General features: G+C 32.2%; 2 protein-coding genes across 3 annotated transcripts; both read right to left on the bottom strand.

Annotated features, from left to right (window-relative positions):
- Positions 1-11,526: 11,526 nt before the first annotated feature.
- Positions 11,527-12,334, bottom strand: LOC111623848 (nicotinamide N-methyltransferase-like; the record flags this gene model as incomplete). Its single annotated transcript, XM_023366569.1, has 2 exons — positions 11,527-12,050; positions 12,123-12,334. Coding segments are annotated over 2 exons (651 nt in total), but the record flags the coding sequence as incomplete, so codon positions are not given.
- Positions 12,335-12,487: 153 nt separating this feature from the next.
- LOC111623849 (nicotinamide N-methyltransferase-like) lies at positions 12,488-17,901 on the bottom strand. 2 transcript variants are annotated; one of them, XM_023366570.1, is made up of 4 exons: positions 17,865-17,901; positions 13,369-13,536; positions 13,081-13,288; positions 12,488-13,008 (listed from the first exon to the last, which is right to left on the bottom strand). In XM_023366570.1, exons 2-4 carry the CDS (start codon positions 13,520-13,522, stop codon positions 12,570-12,572), a joined length of 801 nt encoding a protein of 266 aa, XP_023222338.1. In that variant the 5' UTR covers positions 13,523-13,536; positions 17,865-17,901; the 3' UTR covers positions 12,488-12,569. The 2 variants fall into 2 exon arrangements, with proteins under 2 accessions (XP_023222338.1, XP_023222339.1); XM_023366571.1 differs by lacking the exon at positions 17,865-17,901 and adding an exon at positions 14,981-15,071.
- Between the last annotated feature and the right edge of the window lie 2,126 nt (positions 17,902-20,027).

Below are 20,027 nucleotides of genomic sequence, written 5' to 3' on the forward strand. Positions count from 1 at the left end.
GCTCTAGAATTTATTTTCCTTAAATTTACGATTTATGTATCCGTTTGTCATAAAAATTTGTCTTTCCACTTTTTCCCGAGACTACAAATATTCGAGTACAAAGTAACCGGTTTCGACTTATTTCTACTTAAGAAGTAGTTAAATAATTAAGCGATTAGGAAATTGGGGACGTAAACAAAACCCTGACGAAAGAGCCGAAATTTTACTTAAAGAAAAGCTTAACCCAACCAATCTCCAGCCAAGTACGGTGGGACTGATTTCTTCCAAATATTAGATATAATAAAGAAAGACATTTTTCCAGTTCAACGAGAGTGACCGAACAGTTGTAAATTTTGGAAATTTCCGTAGACAACACCTGGTCCTAAAACGAATTAGTTAGAAAACAAATGACTATTATGTTTAACGTATTTTTACAGCTATGATGAGAAACGTTTAAAATCTACAACAGCCCTGTCGCGTACTTTGCGATATACTAGTGATGCGAATAAACAGGCATTTGACATTGGCCGGTACGGGCATCCTCGAGATTTGGCAGCCCGCGTGCATGTACGCACCGCACACCTAGCGGGACCGTCTCCGATTCCACTCGTAAGGAGCTATTTGACTAAGTGGTTAAGATTTAAAGAATAAAAAAGATTTTATGTATTTTTACGTACGTTTCGTTACAAAGCTATATTTAATTATAATTTTGTACCAGGTATGTATATCCATCACACATTTTATTTTAACAAGTAAGTTTTTATAATTTTATTTTTCATTTTAGCCCTTGTATCGTGGCTAGCGATTCGGAATGTAATTGCGATATTGAAAATTTATTTTTAAAAAGTTTTGGCTCGAGACCTTATAACGAAAAAGAAAACATTATTAAAAGAGAAAGGCCAATGCCTAAGTTAAATATAAACGCTTGGATAAAAAATTTGTTCGACATTTTCGCGATAAAATGGCTCCGTAGATGCATAAAAATGCAAAAATTGTTTTGTTGGCTCGCCTACTATTTTCGAATGAAATTAGTGTGCGGAATAAGAATGGCTTCGACGATTTCGCTGGCAAAAGACACGAAAAATCGTCGATTTTTTCGTATTTGAAGCGATTTGGAAATCGAAGCGAAATAATTTAAAATAAATATTGAAAATTATAACGAGATAGTTACGGCTAATAGATATATTATATGTAAATAAATAGATATTATACGTTTTTATCGAAGCGAGAATTGGCATTTAGAGGGCATATGGAATATATTGGATCNTTGGAAATCGAAGCGAAATAATTTAAAATAAATATTGAAAATTATAACGAGATAGTTACGGCTAATAGATATATTATATGTAAATAAATAGATATTATACGTTTTTATCGAAGCGAGAATTGGCATTTAGAGGGCATATGGAATATATTGGATCTAATAACGGATCTAATAAAATCTAATCTAAATGAACTCGTTTATTTATTAAGTACGTCGGATAAATAATCTATTAAAAATACATTTAAAGAAAGAATTAACTGATTGTCCCTGGAAGTCGGCTTCTTATAGAAACACAGCTTTTCTATCATCAAATGTCACGGCACGCCACTGCCTGTTTGCAATTATCAACTCCTAGAGGAGAACATAAAATAACACGATTGTCTAGCCTAATTTTTTATTATCTTTCTGTATCGATTGTTTATTTATTTATTTTTTTTTAAAAATATTTCTTTTCACTTTGCTTTGTTCATTAGTGAATACTGTAACTCGGTTGGAACTATGTAACGGATATGTTCCTGTAATGCTCACTGCGGGGCAGGACTTTGTACCTTGTTTTAAATGTACAATTAAACTAATGAATGAATGAATGAATGTATCGATTGTTCTTCTATATCTTTATTGATATAGTTATCGATTCTATATCTTTCTATATCGATTTTGTTGCAGTTAGTATTTTTTTATTTTATTTTCATCTAAACACATTTGATATAATTTTATCTATAAAACACAAATTTACAACAATATTTATATGTTTCATTTTCAAAAAAATAAAAATAAATCAATAGGTTGTATTTGCAGATTTTATAATGTAAAGTAATGTGTAGTCTATTGTACTAAACGAACTGCGCCTCTCTATTGTTTCAGGGTGTGAAATGTCTGTTTACAATTTACTTACTATTTCTGTTACAATTACTGTTTACAATTTGTTTACTATTTCTGTCTTCATGACACTCCAGGGGATAGTGTGGCTCAAGCAATGTAGGACAGATAAAAGATAATAAGCTAATGAAAAATATTCATATACGGAATTTTTATAAGAAACTCTGCGTTCTTCTATCAAAAAACACGATGTTTTGCAAGAAAATCACTTTTACGGATGCAAGTATCTTTTCAATTGTGGTATCACGCTTCAAATTCACGCTACATTCAGTCTTGTTTTCTTGCAAAGTCATATTACAGTTTACCGTAGTTTAGTTTTTTGTTTATCACGAATTTAAAATTATAATAAAATTTTAAATTTCCGAACAAAACAGAATTTATTTATTTATAGAAATTCGTTAAAATATTGTAGATTTATTAGTCACACACATCTTTTGTTTGAAAACAAAACAAAGCACAGCCTTCTATTATAGCTACAGCAAGTGAGAAGTTATTGCCATTACTTACACTACTTCTCTAATTACGCTCCTAGGAGGGGAGTGAATGAGTCATCTGAGGGTCGAAGTCAACACAAGTTTTCTTAGCGATAACGTATAAGAAGCATTATTTTTATATTACTTCGATGATTTTTACAATAATCGACTATACTACGCAATTTCGCATGCGATTCTTTACATATNATATTACCTGATTATCCTTTTGTTACTGATGAAAAAGATTGTGATTATAGGGGTAAAATTTATTTATTTATAGAAATTCGTTAAAATATTGTAGATTTATTAGTCACACACATCTTTTGTTTGAAAACAAAACAAAGCACAGCCTTCTATTATAGCTACAGCAAGTGAGAAGTTATTGCCATTACTTACACTACTTCTCTAATTACGCTCCTAGGAGGGGAGTGAATGAGTCATCTGAGGGTCGAAGTCAACACAAGTTTTCTTAGCGATAACGTATAAGAAGCATTATTTTTATATTACTTCGATGATTTTTACAATAATCGACTATACTACGCAATTTCGCATGCGATTCTTTACATATTTTCTCATGTTATGTAACAGCGAAGGGAAACGTTTGCTTTCCCAAATAATTTATAACTTCACAGTTCTAAAATAATGTTTACTCACCTAAATACTGTCTAAGAACAATAAATTAGCTAATTAGAGCTAAAAAACGATAGAAACAGCAATTTTATAGCGATTGTTTACATATTTCAAAGATTGTAGCCTGAGAAGGATGACACTTAAAAGAAATTTGAGCTCCACTGTTTTCACAGGTGGCTGATTCGTTGATTTAATATCAATATACACAGAAAGTAACCAACTACAGTGTAAAAAAAGTTGACTGTCAATTTTATCAGCCAATAATCTGCCTCCTCACCTCTAATTGCTTTACAATGGGGGAGGACGGTATTTCGCGAAATATTTATGGCCCGGAGGTGGTGACAAAACATTTATTGGTTGAGACAGTCAAAAGACACGTACTGTACAATAAAGCAGATCGAAGCTTAGATCGCTGCAGATTTGATTACAGTTTGTACAAAACTCCTCCTTCCCATTGTTATATCTATGGAATACTCTTCTTTTGTTTATTGGATGAAACAAACCTTCGTTTAGATTGTAAAACTATTTTTGTTATATTCTGATGTCTCTTTTCTGATATTTTTTATTTTAATAAATATAGCATATATTGATAATTTGTGTGTTTATTCGTAGATATTAACTAATTTCTATCACAACTTAACGCTTAACGATCGACGTTTCGCATAACGAGTGACGAGGAGAGGGGAAGTCCCGGATTGTGCGTACGCTACATCAGTCTGTGTTTAGCACTCGTTCCGCTAGCATCTTAGTGTCGCTCAAGATCAAACATATTTTCAAACCTGTAATAACATATATTACTTATAAACATCAACAACCATCGCCCGTTATATAATAAATACACCAAACGATATTCCAAATTTTTGGGCTATGGACTATAATTAGGGGAGATCGGGGCAACTTCGGCATGCGGGGCAAGTTTGTCAAGCGCTTTTTTTAAAAAACAAATTAAAAGGAGACTTTGGTTATAGGTTAGGCAGTTGAGTTTTATTGGTGGCTTGTTGAGTGTAGTGTTTTTATTGTTCTCCAACAAGCGTAGTTGAANATAAACTAATGATATAACCATTGACAGTTATTACAATGCCGGCTGGGGACGCATTCAGTACCCATGACGTGCAAGCAACTTCCAAGGCACTCGACCGGCCATCGCAAACCGTGGCAAGATGGCAGAGTTTGCGATGGCATTAGAGGGGCACCTAATGCCTAACTCTAATGCCAAATTGTCTATTAAATTATTAGTATTATAGCCATTTCTAGCCCAATAATATTCGGCTTTGGTTGATGTATAGGTACAAAGTTTGTTCAACACTGAATGAAAGACAGTGTGAAATTGTATTCATAAACAGTTGTCTTTCTTGAGAACTGATCTGGTCCAATTTCACCTGGTAACAGAGAAAGACCAATCTGGGACTGAGAAAGGGGATTAATAACCAATAAAGTGATGATTTGCAAGACAAAAAGATATTTAAGCCCAGGCCCCAAGGATACTTGGTTCTTTGTCATGGCATCCCACGAGGCTATGTCCCTCGCTGGGGTGCTTCCTGCAAGGCTTCCATTTTTGTCCTTTGCTGATATATTCTCCGAAAGTTATAGACCTTCATGAGAAACTTCAGACATTCCAATCTGCATTCACTGGACATTGTTTCCTGTTTGAGAACTGGAACTTTGAATACAACATCTGATCAGCAATAGGAAACTGTCCTTGTTGGTGGACTTTCTTCTTCTTCTTCTTCTTCTTCTTCTTTTTCTTGGAAGACTACGTGCCAAAGTATACAAGGACTTCAACTCTTTGCGACTGTAGAACTTTTTGTAAGTTAAATTGTCTAATAAATGGGTTGTGTTGTTTGTAAACAAGGCATCGATCGCTGACTCAATCGCTCCTACATGTCGTTGACTGTTACCACTCAGCAGTCCTGAGGCAATGGAGACAATAATGATATCATGTATAATCATTATTTTTTTGTTTTGAAATTTCCCACTTCGGCCCCCTTACGGCAGCGTAACTGCCTACCTCCAGTCAAATTAATTAATTTATAATATTTAATTATAGCCTATACATAGGCAATAATTTGGCATATCGTTTGACGTGTTTATCGAACATATTATCTGTGATTTTTTCTGTTTTCTGCAAATCGAATTCGCCTTCTCGGTTGGTTCATTCCGCGCTAGAAGAAAAGATGATGATTATTTCCACTTCTTAACAATGTTTATTGTATAGTTTTCTTTGAATAAAAACGTTATACATAAAATAATTGAGTATGTTTTCCGCGTGGAACGCATTAAGTATTTTACATGAATTTATATGGGAAAAACTGTTTCGCTTAACGAGTGTTTTGCATTACGAGTAAGATTCTGGAACGAATTATGCTCGTTAAGCGAGGTTCCACTGTCGCTCAGGCAAGTAAGTTAATTCTCATTATAATGGAGAATTAACTTACTTGATGTTAACCTTACTTGAATAAAATGATTAATTTTAAATTCTAAAATCTAAAAAAACGTTCTTTTTCCATATTAAAAACATATAACATTTATTAACTATATTTCGCATTTTTCGAATTTGGAACGAATTCAAATATTCGTTCGAATTCGTTTATTTTGGGTTTATTGTTATTAGGCTACCCGAAAAGTGGAAATTATTAAAATAATTATAATTTCCAAAATGTATACTATATACAAGTATACATATACTTGTATGCCACTATTTACATTCCTTCTCCATTATTTACACTTTATACTGACTAAAACTGACTTTCTCCTCCATTTTCCTTGGATAGTTGAATTTTCAAAAATCTCTTATTAATGTGCATTTCATGGCATTCCCTACTAAAACGCAGTCAAAAACGCAAAAAATCGCATCTGAAATAGTACAATAGAAGCCGATTTCTTCAAAGTAAACCTTAACCCTCTACCTCTTCCCCGCAGGGGGATTTCCAAAAATTTTTTATTAGGGTACATTCTCATGACGTACCCTACTAAAACGCAGTTAGAAATAAAAAATCGTATCTAAAATAATACAGTAGAAGCTGAGTTTTTTAAGATAAGCCTAAATCCTCCCCCTCTCCCCCGTGAGGGGAATTTCGAAAAATCCCTTCTCAGTGTGCATTCCCGTGACGTACCCTAATTATGTACCAAATTTCAACTTTCAACTCCTAACCGTTTGGGCTCTGCTCTTATTATTATTATTATTAACCAATCTCGATCATGTTATAAGATTTACAGTTACGAGCTTATATTACGTACAAACCTCTTTATCTTTAGTACTATATCCAACTGAAGAGGGCTAAGCAAAGATAGCAGAAATACATTTTTTGAATATGTTAATGAATAAAGTGGTCTAAATTGTATATACTAGGCTAACGTAGTATGATAGAGTCTAATATGTATTATATTGCCCGTAAATTTAAATACAATATAATAGTATAATATATATATATAATATATGAGGTCCCGGATGGAAGTCGATTTAGAGGTCGAATGTGAACTATCAATCGAGAAACTAAAGAACTCCTTTTCAGACACGAATAGGAAGAATTAAGGGTCTGAGTTGAACAATGAAAGTTTTCTTTTATTACTAAAACAAAAGATAAATTGTATGGAAAAGACCAAAGTCGAGGAAAACGTGGTTAGAAAGGAGTCGTATTTAGTCGCGAAGTTGATCCCAGGTTTCGAATTGTCACCAGGTGACGATGAGAGACCAATGAAAAGACGACTTTGCTTTGGGTGTAAAACTTATAAAACCGCGCGAATCAAGGACGTAACGTTCTTGGTCCGTAGTGCTTCTCTCCCGAAAGTTTGTGATCTCGCATTTCACCAACGAAAGATTTTTCGACGTCCAAGGATTCTTCTTCGCAAAATGGAACAAAATTTTGATATTTTGATTGTAAAATTTGATTATTAGAAAATGTTTTCCTGTCTGTTGACCAATGTCACAAAGCAGTAAATGACTCTACGGGTCACGAGTTGTCTAGTATTAACTAAATTCTTTTTACAATTTGTCTGTTAACACTGATTTTTAATTTTGTCCGAATATTACTAACAAATATCAAAACGATTGTCGGAATTTAATTTTCTCTAGAATAAATTTTGGTGGTAGTTCTTAAACTAATTAGTAGCAAAATTGAAAGTTTATTAATGTAAAATATTAAGGGTTGCCCAAATGGAGAGTGGACACATGTCAGAACTGGCAAACATTTACTGCGAATCTAAAAGAATGTTTGTTTAGGCAAAGATTCCAGCGCCTCACAAGCAGATCGATACCCTCGCGTATAATTCCTGTGTCTGCTAGTGAAAAATTCTCCCATTCTATCTTTCACTTTACTGTCCGACGTGAATGTTTGCCTACGAATGTTTGCCTACAGATGAGCAAAGAAAGCTTTGCTCAAATTCGCGAATGTGCGAGTTGTAGCTCGTCTGTTACTTCCGATTGTATCGTCCACCGCAACGATTGATGCAGTGGAGATTACGGTGTGTGCCAGACCTGGTTTCGGCTTATCCCGAATTTACTTGCGGTTTTGTCTGTACCCGTTGCACCAATTATTCACTTCCGTTTATTCTAAACAATGTCCATTATAAATGTGTTTCATTCGTTTATAGATATCGGCATTCCTATTACCTTCAGCCACTAAAAACAGGACAACCGAGAACTTAGCATTAATCTGTCAATTACTGAAGATAACATCTATTCCCGCCAATACTTAATGCAGCCCGCGCTTCGCCTAAGTTGAGCTTACTCACCTGTAAGGTGGCCCATCGATTGCTACTTTGCACGATGAGATATGGCACGTGTCCACTTTTCAATCGGGCAATCCTAATATTAATCTAAAAATTATCTACAGTTGTGAAGGAAGGAACATTAAAAAGTCTTGTTTCGTATAAAACTGTGAGGATCCGAATTCGGACTTTCCGTGTGTTTATATCACTTTATCATTTCACATTGTCGCTGTACTATCGTTTAATAACTGCCAACTTTTACACCTGGGAGCGAAACATCTGCTAAGTTCTCAGGCTTAATAACGACGCTTTCTCAGCACCTTTCGACCTAATATCTCCGTTTCAACAATCCAACATGAAAAACAGACAACAAAGTGAGGCAGTCGTCACCAGTTCCTCGATCGGACCACTCAAGTTTTCCCTGTGCTAAAATATTTGGATATTTCCTCGCCTTTGGATACCTCCCTAATAACTAGTTAACTAATAACTAGTTAACTAAGAACTGTGGAAATAAGAACTGTCGTCCAGAACTGTCTTCTGTTGTGTCCGACTAACTTGCAGAAAATCAAGATTTTGTACAAGGTAATTCTCGCCACGCGCAACTTATGTAAACTCTCTCTCCCGAGAACCGCGGAACGGTAACTGCAATCTGAAATCTAATTTAATGTCTATTTTATATCTATTGTGGCAAAGATTCCTAAAGACTAGCAGAGTTAAAATCGATATTTTTTATATCCTGTATGGCCTATAGTTATCAATTAAACCGTTGTTACGTTAAAGCAGCGATTCCCAACCTGTGGTACGCGTACCCCTAGGGGTACGCGATAGGTTGTTTAGGGGTACAGAAAAAAGTTAGTTATTATGGCAGAAAAAATAATATATTATGTATCACAAACTAATAGTATTAAAAAATTATTAGATAAAAAATGTTCCTTGCAACAATCACAACTTTATTATACATTTTTTCTTTTAGGTTTTTTTTCTTTAATTTAAAGCTACAATATGTAAAATTAACAATACGGTTACTCACTAAATTTCTTAAATGAGGGGTACAATCTAGAGATATGACATGTTACGGGGTACGCTAATGAAAAAAGGTTGGGAACCACTGCGTTAAAGCGTCTCTGAGTAAGTCACTTCCGGTGCGCTGTCTTTCCTCCTTCTCGACTCTGATCGCTCCGTTACGCGACCGCTCGCGTGACCTAAATAACGCGGCTTCCGTGTCCGCCGAGACGCGGTGGTGTCATCCTGACAGGGCACCAAAGAGGTGCCGACCTTTTGGTCACAAAACTATTTCGTGATTCTTAATTATTCACACTATTCTAGCATCAGGTTACGTAAAATATTCATTTTACAACTAAAAATAATAGAATTGTTGAAATATCAATATTTATGCTTCTTTTATATGTGACGATTTTAGTACACAGCATTTTCGGTATAATTACAGTCGACCCCCCTATAAGATCATTGATTTTTCCGTTTTATCTGAATTACATGTTGTACGAGTCACTTAGATTTTACAAATATGTGAGCCATTCACAGTCCGGCACACGTATTTGTAAAATCTAAGTGACTCGTACAACATGTAATTCAGATAAAACGGAAAAATCAATGATCTTATAGGGGGGTCGACTTGTATATTATTATTATTATTTCATATATAAAGTAGCACGAGACTATAAAATCAAAAAATAAGGTATTGCATTAAGAATAATAATATCATTATTGCTCTTAATACTAATATTTGTGCTTAAATTCTTTTCCTGAGATATACTGTAGCGTCGAACGTTTATCTCATTCATATTAAAATTAATACATTCATATTCCATTCTAAAATTTAAAAATGAATTAGTTTGTTATGTAATGGATGTTGTTCATTGTTTTCTATAAGATAACAATGCTTTTTTGATGACTCCTGCTTTCTTCAATGTTTTATTTACAAACTCTCGACTTAAAAGACCTAAAATTTTATTATATTGTAGATTATAATAGGAAGCGTCCAATATCACTACCATTACTAATCCTCCATTTGGCAAGATGTAATTGTTAAATCTTTTAACAGCCGCTTTAAAATCCTCTGATGTGGTGCAAACCGCTTCTAAGCACAAAGAGGTAAACAACACATCAAACTTTCCGACGTCCGAGGAAATGATGTCTTTCTGCAAGATATCGCAAGGAATTACTTCTTTTATTTTTTGTCGCAATCGAAGTTTAATTTTGTTTATTCCTTCTTCGACGTTTCTGTTCAAATAAATAATTCAAATTAAATAAGTGAATTTTTTAGGGAGGTTTCTTTATTAGGAGATTGATGCTACTAAATATTGTAGATTAATTAATTAAAGGTCGAGGAGATGGGAAGTTACAAGGAGTCGGACTTAATGACGATTTTGCTTGTTATTAGCATTTACAATCTTTTATACACCCATCCCTACCCTCAAAATTAAACTTTTTCCATTTTTTAATAATTTAAAATATAAAAAGATTTTAATAATAAAAAAATCTTAACAGATGGCAAAACACACACANATTTACATTATAATTTTACTTTAAATGTTTGCATGGAAAGGTTAATATTATTTATAAATGTATTACTTTAGTTTGCACGAGTTTTTTTTTGTATCGAGAAAGATTTTATAGTTTCAAAATTAACGGAATATGGTCTAAAACCTCTAGGTATTCAAAACTATCGCGGACAATCAATCTTACGACAATGAAGCCAATATGTCCGGAATATACAATGGTTTACAAGCAAAATTTAAAAGCCATAGTAAATCTCTTCCTTATGCGGCTCATAGCCTAAATTTAGTACAAATTATGACGATCGGTCAGAAAATAACACACCCTCAAGATTTTTACATTTTTGGACTCGGGGAACCTCGAAACGTCGAAAAATAAAACATCGGGGTTTTTTCTGTATGTATGGATGTTAGTGTGCGTGTGTGTTTGACACGATTTTGTTCACCCTTTACGAAGTTTAATAACTCCTGTGCTTTATGTCAAAAATTTCTAAAAATTTTTAGGGAGGTTTGTTTATTAGAAAATTGATGCTATTAAATTTTGTAGATTAAAAGTCGAGGAGATGGGAAGATACAGGGAGTCAAACTTAATGACGATTTTACTTGTTATTAGTATTTACAATCTTTTATAAACCCATCCCTACCCTCAAAATTAAACTTTTTTCATTTTATAATAATTTAAAATATAAAAAGATTTTAATAATAAAAAATCTTAACAGATGGCGAAACACACGCACTTTTTAAATGTTGACGGGAAAGTTAAGCAACTCGTTGTTGGATTTTTAAAAATAAATTTCTAAAAACCAATAAAATTAAACATTAATTTATATATATATATATTTTTATAGGAAAAATTTACATTTATAATTTCTTAGTTCACATTTTACTTTTTAACTTTTCATATTTTAAAAGTTTTAATATTTAGAAAATTGAAATACATAAAAACTTTTCAATAATTTTTTCTAATTTAATATTTTTTTATTAAAAAATTTAGTCTGATTAAGTTTAGAACTAGTTTTTTATTTTTCTAGAGTTAAAATTTCATTTCTTTCTTACAATATTACATAAAAAGTGTATTTTAGGTATTACTTCTAAATTTTCACGTTAAGAAATTTCTTTCAAATTTATATAAGATGATATATTTGCAAATTTATTTATTTAAATTAATTTTTAAGAGCTGAGACGACCACCACTCCCGAAAATTCTCCTCCTTCAGATTCTTCGTTGTTTTCCATAAAATACCAATGTTTCTTCGTAAATCCTGCTTCTTTCAATGCTTCATTCACCAACTTTTGACTGACAGGCAAGACATCCCATTTATACTTCTTCTCGGGACTTTTCATGCAAAAGTAAGGCATATCTAATATAACAACCATAATTAACCCTCCTCCTGGCACTACGTATTTTCCTAACTTATTAACGGCTGATTTATAAGCCTCGGGAGTAGGGCATGCACCTTCCAAACAACAAGATGTAAAAATCACATCGCACTTTCCAATATCTTCCTGAATCACCTTCTTTTGTAATACATCACAGGGAACGATCTTCTTGACTTTTCCTCTTATTCTGTTTTCTATTTCTCTTATCCCTTGATCTAAATCTCTGTATAAACACGGCACAAAATATTAGTAGTTTAGAGCGTTAGATATAATAAATAACAACGATTTACCTTACCCGTATTCTTCTTGTCTAGCTGTAATTCTGATGAGACGACCCCAATCTTGCGCAGTTGGATCGTTTTTCAGCCATTTTTGAACAATCTCGCGATTATGTTCGGAAAATTCGCATTGAATGATTTCAGAAAAAACACGACTCGCGGGTGCTATTCTGTGAACTGTCGGACCGCATCCTATTTCAAAAAGTCTTTTTCCTTGAAAGCGTTCTATATAAATTCAAATAATTTATTAATTTATTCTATTAATTAATAAATAAAGACGAAGATGAATAAATTAATAANTTAAGTTTAGAACTAGTTTTTTATTTTTCTAGAGTTAAAATTTCATTTCTTTCTTACAATATTACATAAAAAGTGTATTTTAGGTATTACTTCTAAATTTTCACGTTAAGAAATTTCTTTCAAATTTATATAAGATGATATATTTGCAAATTTATTTATTTAAATTAATTTTTAAGAGCTGAGACGACCACCACTCCCGAAAATTCTCCTCCTTCAGATTCTTCGTTGTTTTCCATAAAATACCAATGTTTCTTCGTAAATCCTGCTTCTTTCAATGCTTCATTCACCAACTTTTGACTGACAGGCAAGACATCCCATTTATACTTCTTCTCGGGACTTTTCATGCAAAAGTAAGGCATATCTAACATAACAACCATAATTAACCCTCCTCCTGGCACTACGTATTTTCCTAACTTATTAACGGCTGATTTATAAGCCTCGGGAGTAGGGCATGCACCTTCCAAACAATAAGATGTAAAAATCACATCGCACTTTCCAATATCTTCCTGAATCACCTTCTTTTGTAATACATCACAGGGAACGATCTTCTTGACTTTTCCTCTTATTCTGTTTTCTATTTCTCTTATCCCTTGATCTAAATCTCTGTATAAACACGGCACAAAATATTAGTAGTTTAGAGCGTTAGATATAATAAATAACAACGATTTACCTTACCCGTATTCTTCTTGTCTAGCTGTAATTCTGATGAGACGACCCCAATCTTGCGCAGTTGGATCGTTTTTCAGCCATTTTTGAACAATCTCGCGATTATGTTCGGAAAATTCGCATTGAATGATTTCAGAAAAAACACGACTCGCGGGTGCTATTCTGTGAACTGTCGGACCGCATCCTATTTCAAAAAGTCTTTTTCCTTGAAAGCGTTCTATATAAATTCAAATAATTTATTAATTTATTCTATTAATTAATAAATAAAGACGAAGATTAATGAATTAATAAACTCACTATCTAAATATATTCTATGCAAAACGTTTAATATGAATTCTTCTTCTTCGATGGTATCCAACAAAAATCCCTTGTAGATAGATGGAAAATTAGGATCCTTGTACAGTTTCGAGATGACGTACGAATGTCCTTCGTCTGATACATTAAGACTCATGTTTTCAAATTAATCTAAAAATTGAAAAATTAAATAATATAATCGATTAAAAAAATACTAATTCTCATCTTAAAAAAATACATCACTAAATTTTTAAACCTACTCAATAGTAAATATTGTTAACTAAATATCCTACTCGGCTCTTTAAAATACTTAATGATGATTCATTAAGTATTTTAAAGAGCCGAGTAGGATATTTATGATGATTTTCACGATGATTCATTAAGTAAATGATGTTATTTAATCTATATATATAAAAATGAATGTATGTGTGTGTGTGTGTGTGTGTGTGTGTGTCCTTCATGCATTACCACATCGTTTATTCGATTGCCGTGAAACTTTGGGAAGTTGTTTAATATACTCCGGCGAAGGTTTGTGGCATAGTACGATTGCCATAAAACTTTGGAAAGTTTTTTTAATTTTTTAATACACTCCCGCGAAGTACATTTATCCTACGATAGATGGCGCGCGTTTACACGAGCATTCGCGCACAGTGTGTTCGATCGATTTCAAATTGTGAAGACCATTTCCCCCCTTCAAAAAATATCTCTATATATGCATTTGTGAACTGTTATTTACGATATTTGTAATAATTTTTGTTTAATCACTTTATTTCAACTTTTTTTTGCTAATTATGTATTCGCTCGAACTTCGTTAAAATCTTAACTGTACCCCGAACAACGACCGAAGTTGTAGGAAGAAATTCGCCTATTTTACCGATCTAGGTATCCCCCTTTTCCAAATTTTAATATCGACTCAAAATAATTTAAAAAGACAAATTACAATAAAACGGTTTATTATCCAACTATCAGAAATTTCACAACATGCCAAGGAAGAGAGGAAGGAGCAATTAAATAATTAAAATTGTAAAGGATTTAAAAATATATATAAAAATGGGGAATATCGCACTTCTGACAATCGCAGCGAGTGTGTGGGCTAAATTTGGAGAATCCGTGCTTCTCCCATGGACAACTGTATGTGGCCGGCTCACGCGTCGAAAAACCTTCCGATTTATTCGTGTACGCACCAGACGGAAAAACAAAAAATATCGTGTATCCACAAACACTCCAATAAATAAATAGAATTGAAACGACACTTTGAAATGTTTTCCCGATGAAAATGAATAATAATAAGTTTCAATAAAAATAATAAAATGTAAATTGAATTTTATCATAACGAGTTTGCTTGAATTTCGTTTCTTCTGAGATGCAGCAATGCGCGACGGATAAGCTAGTATTAAATAAAACTACTCGAACAAAAGATTCGACATCTTTTTATTATACAAATCGTAACAGTACATTAAGCCCCCTCGTGTATATAATCTTCGTAAAATCATAACTGATTATAATATATTTTATAGAAATACTTTGCTTCTACTCTTATTTATATACTCAATATAGTATTAAATAGTAAACTATAGAATCGATAATACAAAAATTTTTTGAATTTAATTCTTACCTTTTGATGATTGTGTTCGAAAAAACAACTCTTTAACCTAAAAAAGTATCAGCCTTTTATATATTTTCTACAGATAATGGCAAGATGGGATCAAGATTAAACTATTTTACTAAGAAACGGACAAAGATAAGAAGCAGACAGCAGGTGACAGATAAAGTTTTAAAAATCAATATTTATCTGTCCGAAATGATTAGCAACAGTAACATTCATTTCCAATACAATACCTGTATTATATTATTATTATAATATATATTTAATGTATGGAAAATGAACATTAAATGAATCAAATATCAAAAATATATTAGTTTAGTTTAGTTTATTAAGAACCGAATGGCAACAATAGCCCTTAAGAAAAAAATAAAATAGATAAACTTATTTTAATTATTGACAAAGTGCCTAAAAATATCTAAACTTTTTAATATAAAATTTATAAGAGTATATTTTAATAAATTTTGCAGATAAATATTTGTACTTTGAATTCTCTTATCTCCTTATATTTTTGAAACATCTTTACCTTCACCCTTTGTTTGTAATCAAGGTTATTGTCTGAAAATTACTTATATCATATGTTCTAGTTATAATAACTCATTTTGTGGTTTTGATTACTTTAATAATAATTTCATCAAAATAATCAAATAATGATAATATTACTTATTATCTAATTGCCAAATAATTAGGTTAATAAACTTCATCGTTATAATCTAATATAACTGTTGCTAAGCGTAAAAGATTTTTATGAATATGAATTATTAAAATACAATATAACATAATTTCTTAATTTTTGGTAGACACGCAAACACGCATATCCTAATGCTCATAATTCAAAAACAAGAACACTACAATCCTAGAAATCATCCATTCAGCACTTTCTCCACACCCTCCTGTTCAGACATCTCTTTTGCTTCAGATCCTGACACTTTCAGCACATTCTCTGACTCAATCTGAAAGAACGTGTGGTGTTATTGACCTTACGTTCTTTCAGATTCTCTTCCACTTGTTTCAACTCGGCCTTTTTCTAACGCACTTCCCATTCATTTTTTCCATGTATACTCTCTTTAACACCTCTTTCATTCCCTCGATGTGGTCAAACCATCGTAGGGCCAATTTCCCACCTTTTCAACCATATTCTCTTTCATCTCACATTCTTTCAGCACTTGTTCATTTCTCACATAGTCTCTCTTCGTTATGCCATACTCAAGTTTCTCTATCATACACGAGCACAGGCACCATAACACTCACATACACAACCACTCGTGCCTTTTTGGACATCCATTTTTTTCTTTGCAAATTTACTCNATTTGTTTTTGGCTACATTAAAGCATTTTTTTGAAAATATACAGTAAGGTTCCGTATTACCACCCGATTTTCTCTAAGCCTACTTTCGGACTTTTTGTCCTAAAGCCTTCAAAAACCATACTTATAATTACACTAGCGAAAAATCCAATTAGGATCATTTAGTTTACTAGTTAGCAGTACTTTTCGCACAAAAAATGTGGGTGTAGTTATGATAACTTGTTTACAATTCACTAAAATGTAATTGGGGTTCCATAATACCACCTTCTCCTCTATAGATTTTTTATATATAAAAGACTGTTTTTCTAAGTAATCTAGAATCTAGCTGCAAGGACCCGCTTCGCTGGGTTTTTAAAAAGTAACGATAGTGAAGATTAAGATAATTACATTATAGCTAATCTTACTTGTTTTCACAGAATGCAAGAATTAGGTCCCCCGTTTCCAGGCTAATTATAGACCTGGTCCCGATTCTATTTCTGAACGTCTGCTGTTCACGTCCAGTCAAACGAACCAATTTCAACGTTTTTGGAACGTTTACAATCGTTCTATAATCGAACCAATATTCGAATTTTATGTTCGAATTTAATTCGAACATAAAATTCTATAAAGTTCTATAATCGAACCAATATTCGAATTTTATGTTCGAATTTAATTCGAACAAATTTGAACATAAAATTCGAAATAGAGAACCACTTTCAACCACTTTCAGCTCCATATCTCCCGCACCCTTATAGCTATCGAGACGCAACCACCATAGTGCACGAATGGAGACTTGGGGCCAGTGTTGCCGTTCCAAGTACATTTGTACTTTTCTGGTACATTTTGAACCTTTCCAGTAAATTGAAAGTACATTTAGATTTTTAGTACATTATAATATTTCAAGTACCATTTACGGTACAAATTAATATTTCACGCCTTAACGAAAAAATGAGAAAAAATTAGTTTAATAGTCTCACTAGTGTCACTGTTTGCTAATTTAAATTATCCAATCACGACATACAAATGGTGTGTGTCCGTTGACGTCAGCAACATAGATAGTTGCACGTGTAAACGGTCTTGACTCAATGGTCTTCTTTCACACATTCAGTTGTCTGCACGTTCTCATCAGGATCTTGACAAAATTTTTCATGCCATGTGGTCCAAACAATTCAACTCCGTCAAACAAAAATAATGGACAGGTAAGGAAATCAATGATTTTAAACTTTTGTTGTCAATAATATCAAAATATCCGTTAAGTCAGAAACAAATTATTACAGAAAATAGTTTTGAAATTGTACGAGTATAAATAATATAAATACTTTTANCTCTTTAAAATGATGATTCATTAAGTATTTTAAAGAGCCGAGTAGGATATTTATGATGATTTTCACGATGATTCATTAAGTAAATGATGTTATTTAATATTAAATAAAACTACTCGAACAAGAGATTCGACATCTTTTTATTATACAAATCGTAACAGTACATTAAGTTCATTATAATATATTTTATAGAAATATTTTGCTTCTACTCTTATTTGTATACTCAACATAGTATTAAACAGTAAACTATAGAATCGATAATACAAAAATTTTTTCAATTCAATTCTTACCTTTTGATGATTGTGTTCGAAAAAACAACTCTTTAACCTAAAAAAGTATCAGCCTTTTATATATTTTCTACAGATAATGGCAAGATGGGATCAAGATTAAACTATTTTACTAAGAAACGGACAAAGATAAGAAGCAGACAGCAGGTGACAGATAAAGTTTTAAAAATCAATATTTATCTGTCCGAAATGATTAGCAACAGTAACATTCATTTCCAATACAATACCTGTATTATATTATTATTATAATATATATTTAATGTATGGAAAATGAACATTAAATGAATCAAATATCAAAAATATATTAGTTTAGTTTAGTTTATTAAGAACCGAATGGCAACAATAGCCCTTAAGAAAAAAATAAAATAGATAAACTTATTTTAATTATTGACAAAGTGCCTAAAAATATCTAAACTTTTTAATATAAAATTTATAAGAGTATATTTTAATAAATTTTGCAGATAAATATTTGTACTTTGAATTCTCTTATCTCCTTATATTTTTGAAACATCTTTACCTTCACCCTTTGTTTGTAATCAAGGTTATTGTCTGAAAATTACTTATATCATATGTTCTAGTTATAATAACTCATTTTGTGGTTTTGATTACTTTAATAATAATTTCATCAAAATAATCAAATAATGATAATATTACTTATCATCTAATTGCCAAATAATTAGGTTAATAAATTTCATCGTTATAATCTAATATAACTGTTGCTAAGAGTAAAAGATTTTTATGTATATGAATTATTAAAATACAATATGACATAATTTCTTAATTTTTGGACGACACGCAAACACGCATATCCTAATGCTCATAATTCAAAAACAAGAACACTACAATCCTAGAAATCATCCATTCAGCACTTTCTCCACACCCTCCTGTTCAGACATCTCTTTTGCTTCAGATCCTGACACTTTCAGCACATTCTCTGACTCAATCTGAAAGAACGTGTGGTGTTATTGACCTTACGTTCTTTCAGATTCTCTTCCACTTGTTTCAACTCGGCCTTTTTCTAACGCACTTCCCATTCATTTTTTCCATGTATACTCTCTTTAACACCTCTTTCATTCCCTCGATGTGGTCAAACCATCGTAGGGCCAATTTCCCACCTTTTCAACCATATTCTCTTTCATCTCACATTCTTTCAGCACTTGTTCATTTCTCACATAGTCTCTCTTCGTTATGCCATACTCAAGTTTCTCTATCATACACGAGCACAGGCACCATAACACTCCCATACACAACCACTCGTGCCTTTTTGGACATCCATTTTTTTCTTTGCAAATTTACTCATTGATTTTCTGTCGAAAAAGTAAATAATTACTTATAAATTACTTGTTGATTAATTTAAATAAAGTGTGAAATTTAAATACATTTTTTATGGTTTAACCTCAAAAAAATCTTAAAAATTTCTTTGAGGTTATACCAAGAAACCAAGAAATTAAGAAACGAGAGAAAAAATAATATGATAATGAAACGAATTTTATAGAAGATTGATTATACAAGTTATCTTTTAATTTACAATGAAAGCTCTTATATAAAAATAATTATCTCGATAGTAAGTTGAAGATGATTGATACGAACGTTCCCTTAGTAACAAAATATGAACGGGTAGACTTCGCTGATAATTAAAATGAAGAAATGCTTACGTTTCCAGTTATTTTACATTTCCTACAGCAGATTTGGAAAGCAAACGACAAATTGTTATATTGTTAATATTGTAATGTTAACAATATAACAATTTAACACTAGCTAGAACGACATTTATTTAGTATACAAAAATAGACAAAATTGTAACCAAAATAACGAAACGAATAACCTTTTGTATTTTAATTTGGCTTATTTTATATCAACAGCTTCTTTCCAATGTTGGAATTAAGTTTACATTAAATTTTACAGACTTGGTATGCAGGCTGCTAGTATGATCGAGGCCGAAAAGAAGGAATTTATAGCATTTCAGAAACAATTAGCCCATTGTTTTGAGAGAATGGACGGAAATCTTTGAAACTATGGGACGGATGTCGGCGAACCTGGATTTGACGAATACCCCGGATATGACAGTTTACCTCGGATTTGATAGGATGACGATTCATAAATGGACTTAATTAGAATCAAATAAGCTGAAGTCGCTCCCGATAATTGTTATTTAAAGATTGTGTG

The sequence above is a fragment of the Centruroides sculpturatus genome, unplaced genomic scaffold, assembly GCF_000671375.1.
Source record: "Centruroides sculpturatus isolate CEXI.00-Female unplaced genomic scaffold, Cexi_2.0 scaffold162, whole genome shotgun sequence".
NCBI lineage: Eukaryota > Metazoa > Arthropoda > Arachnida > Scorpiones > Buthidae > Centruroides > Centruroides sculpturatus.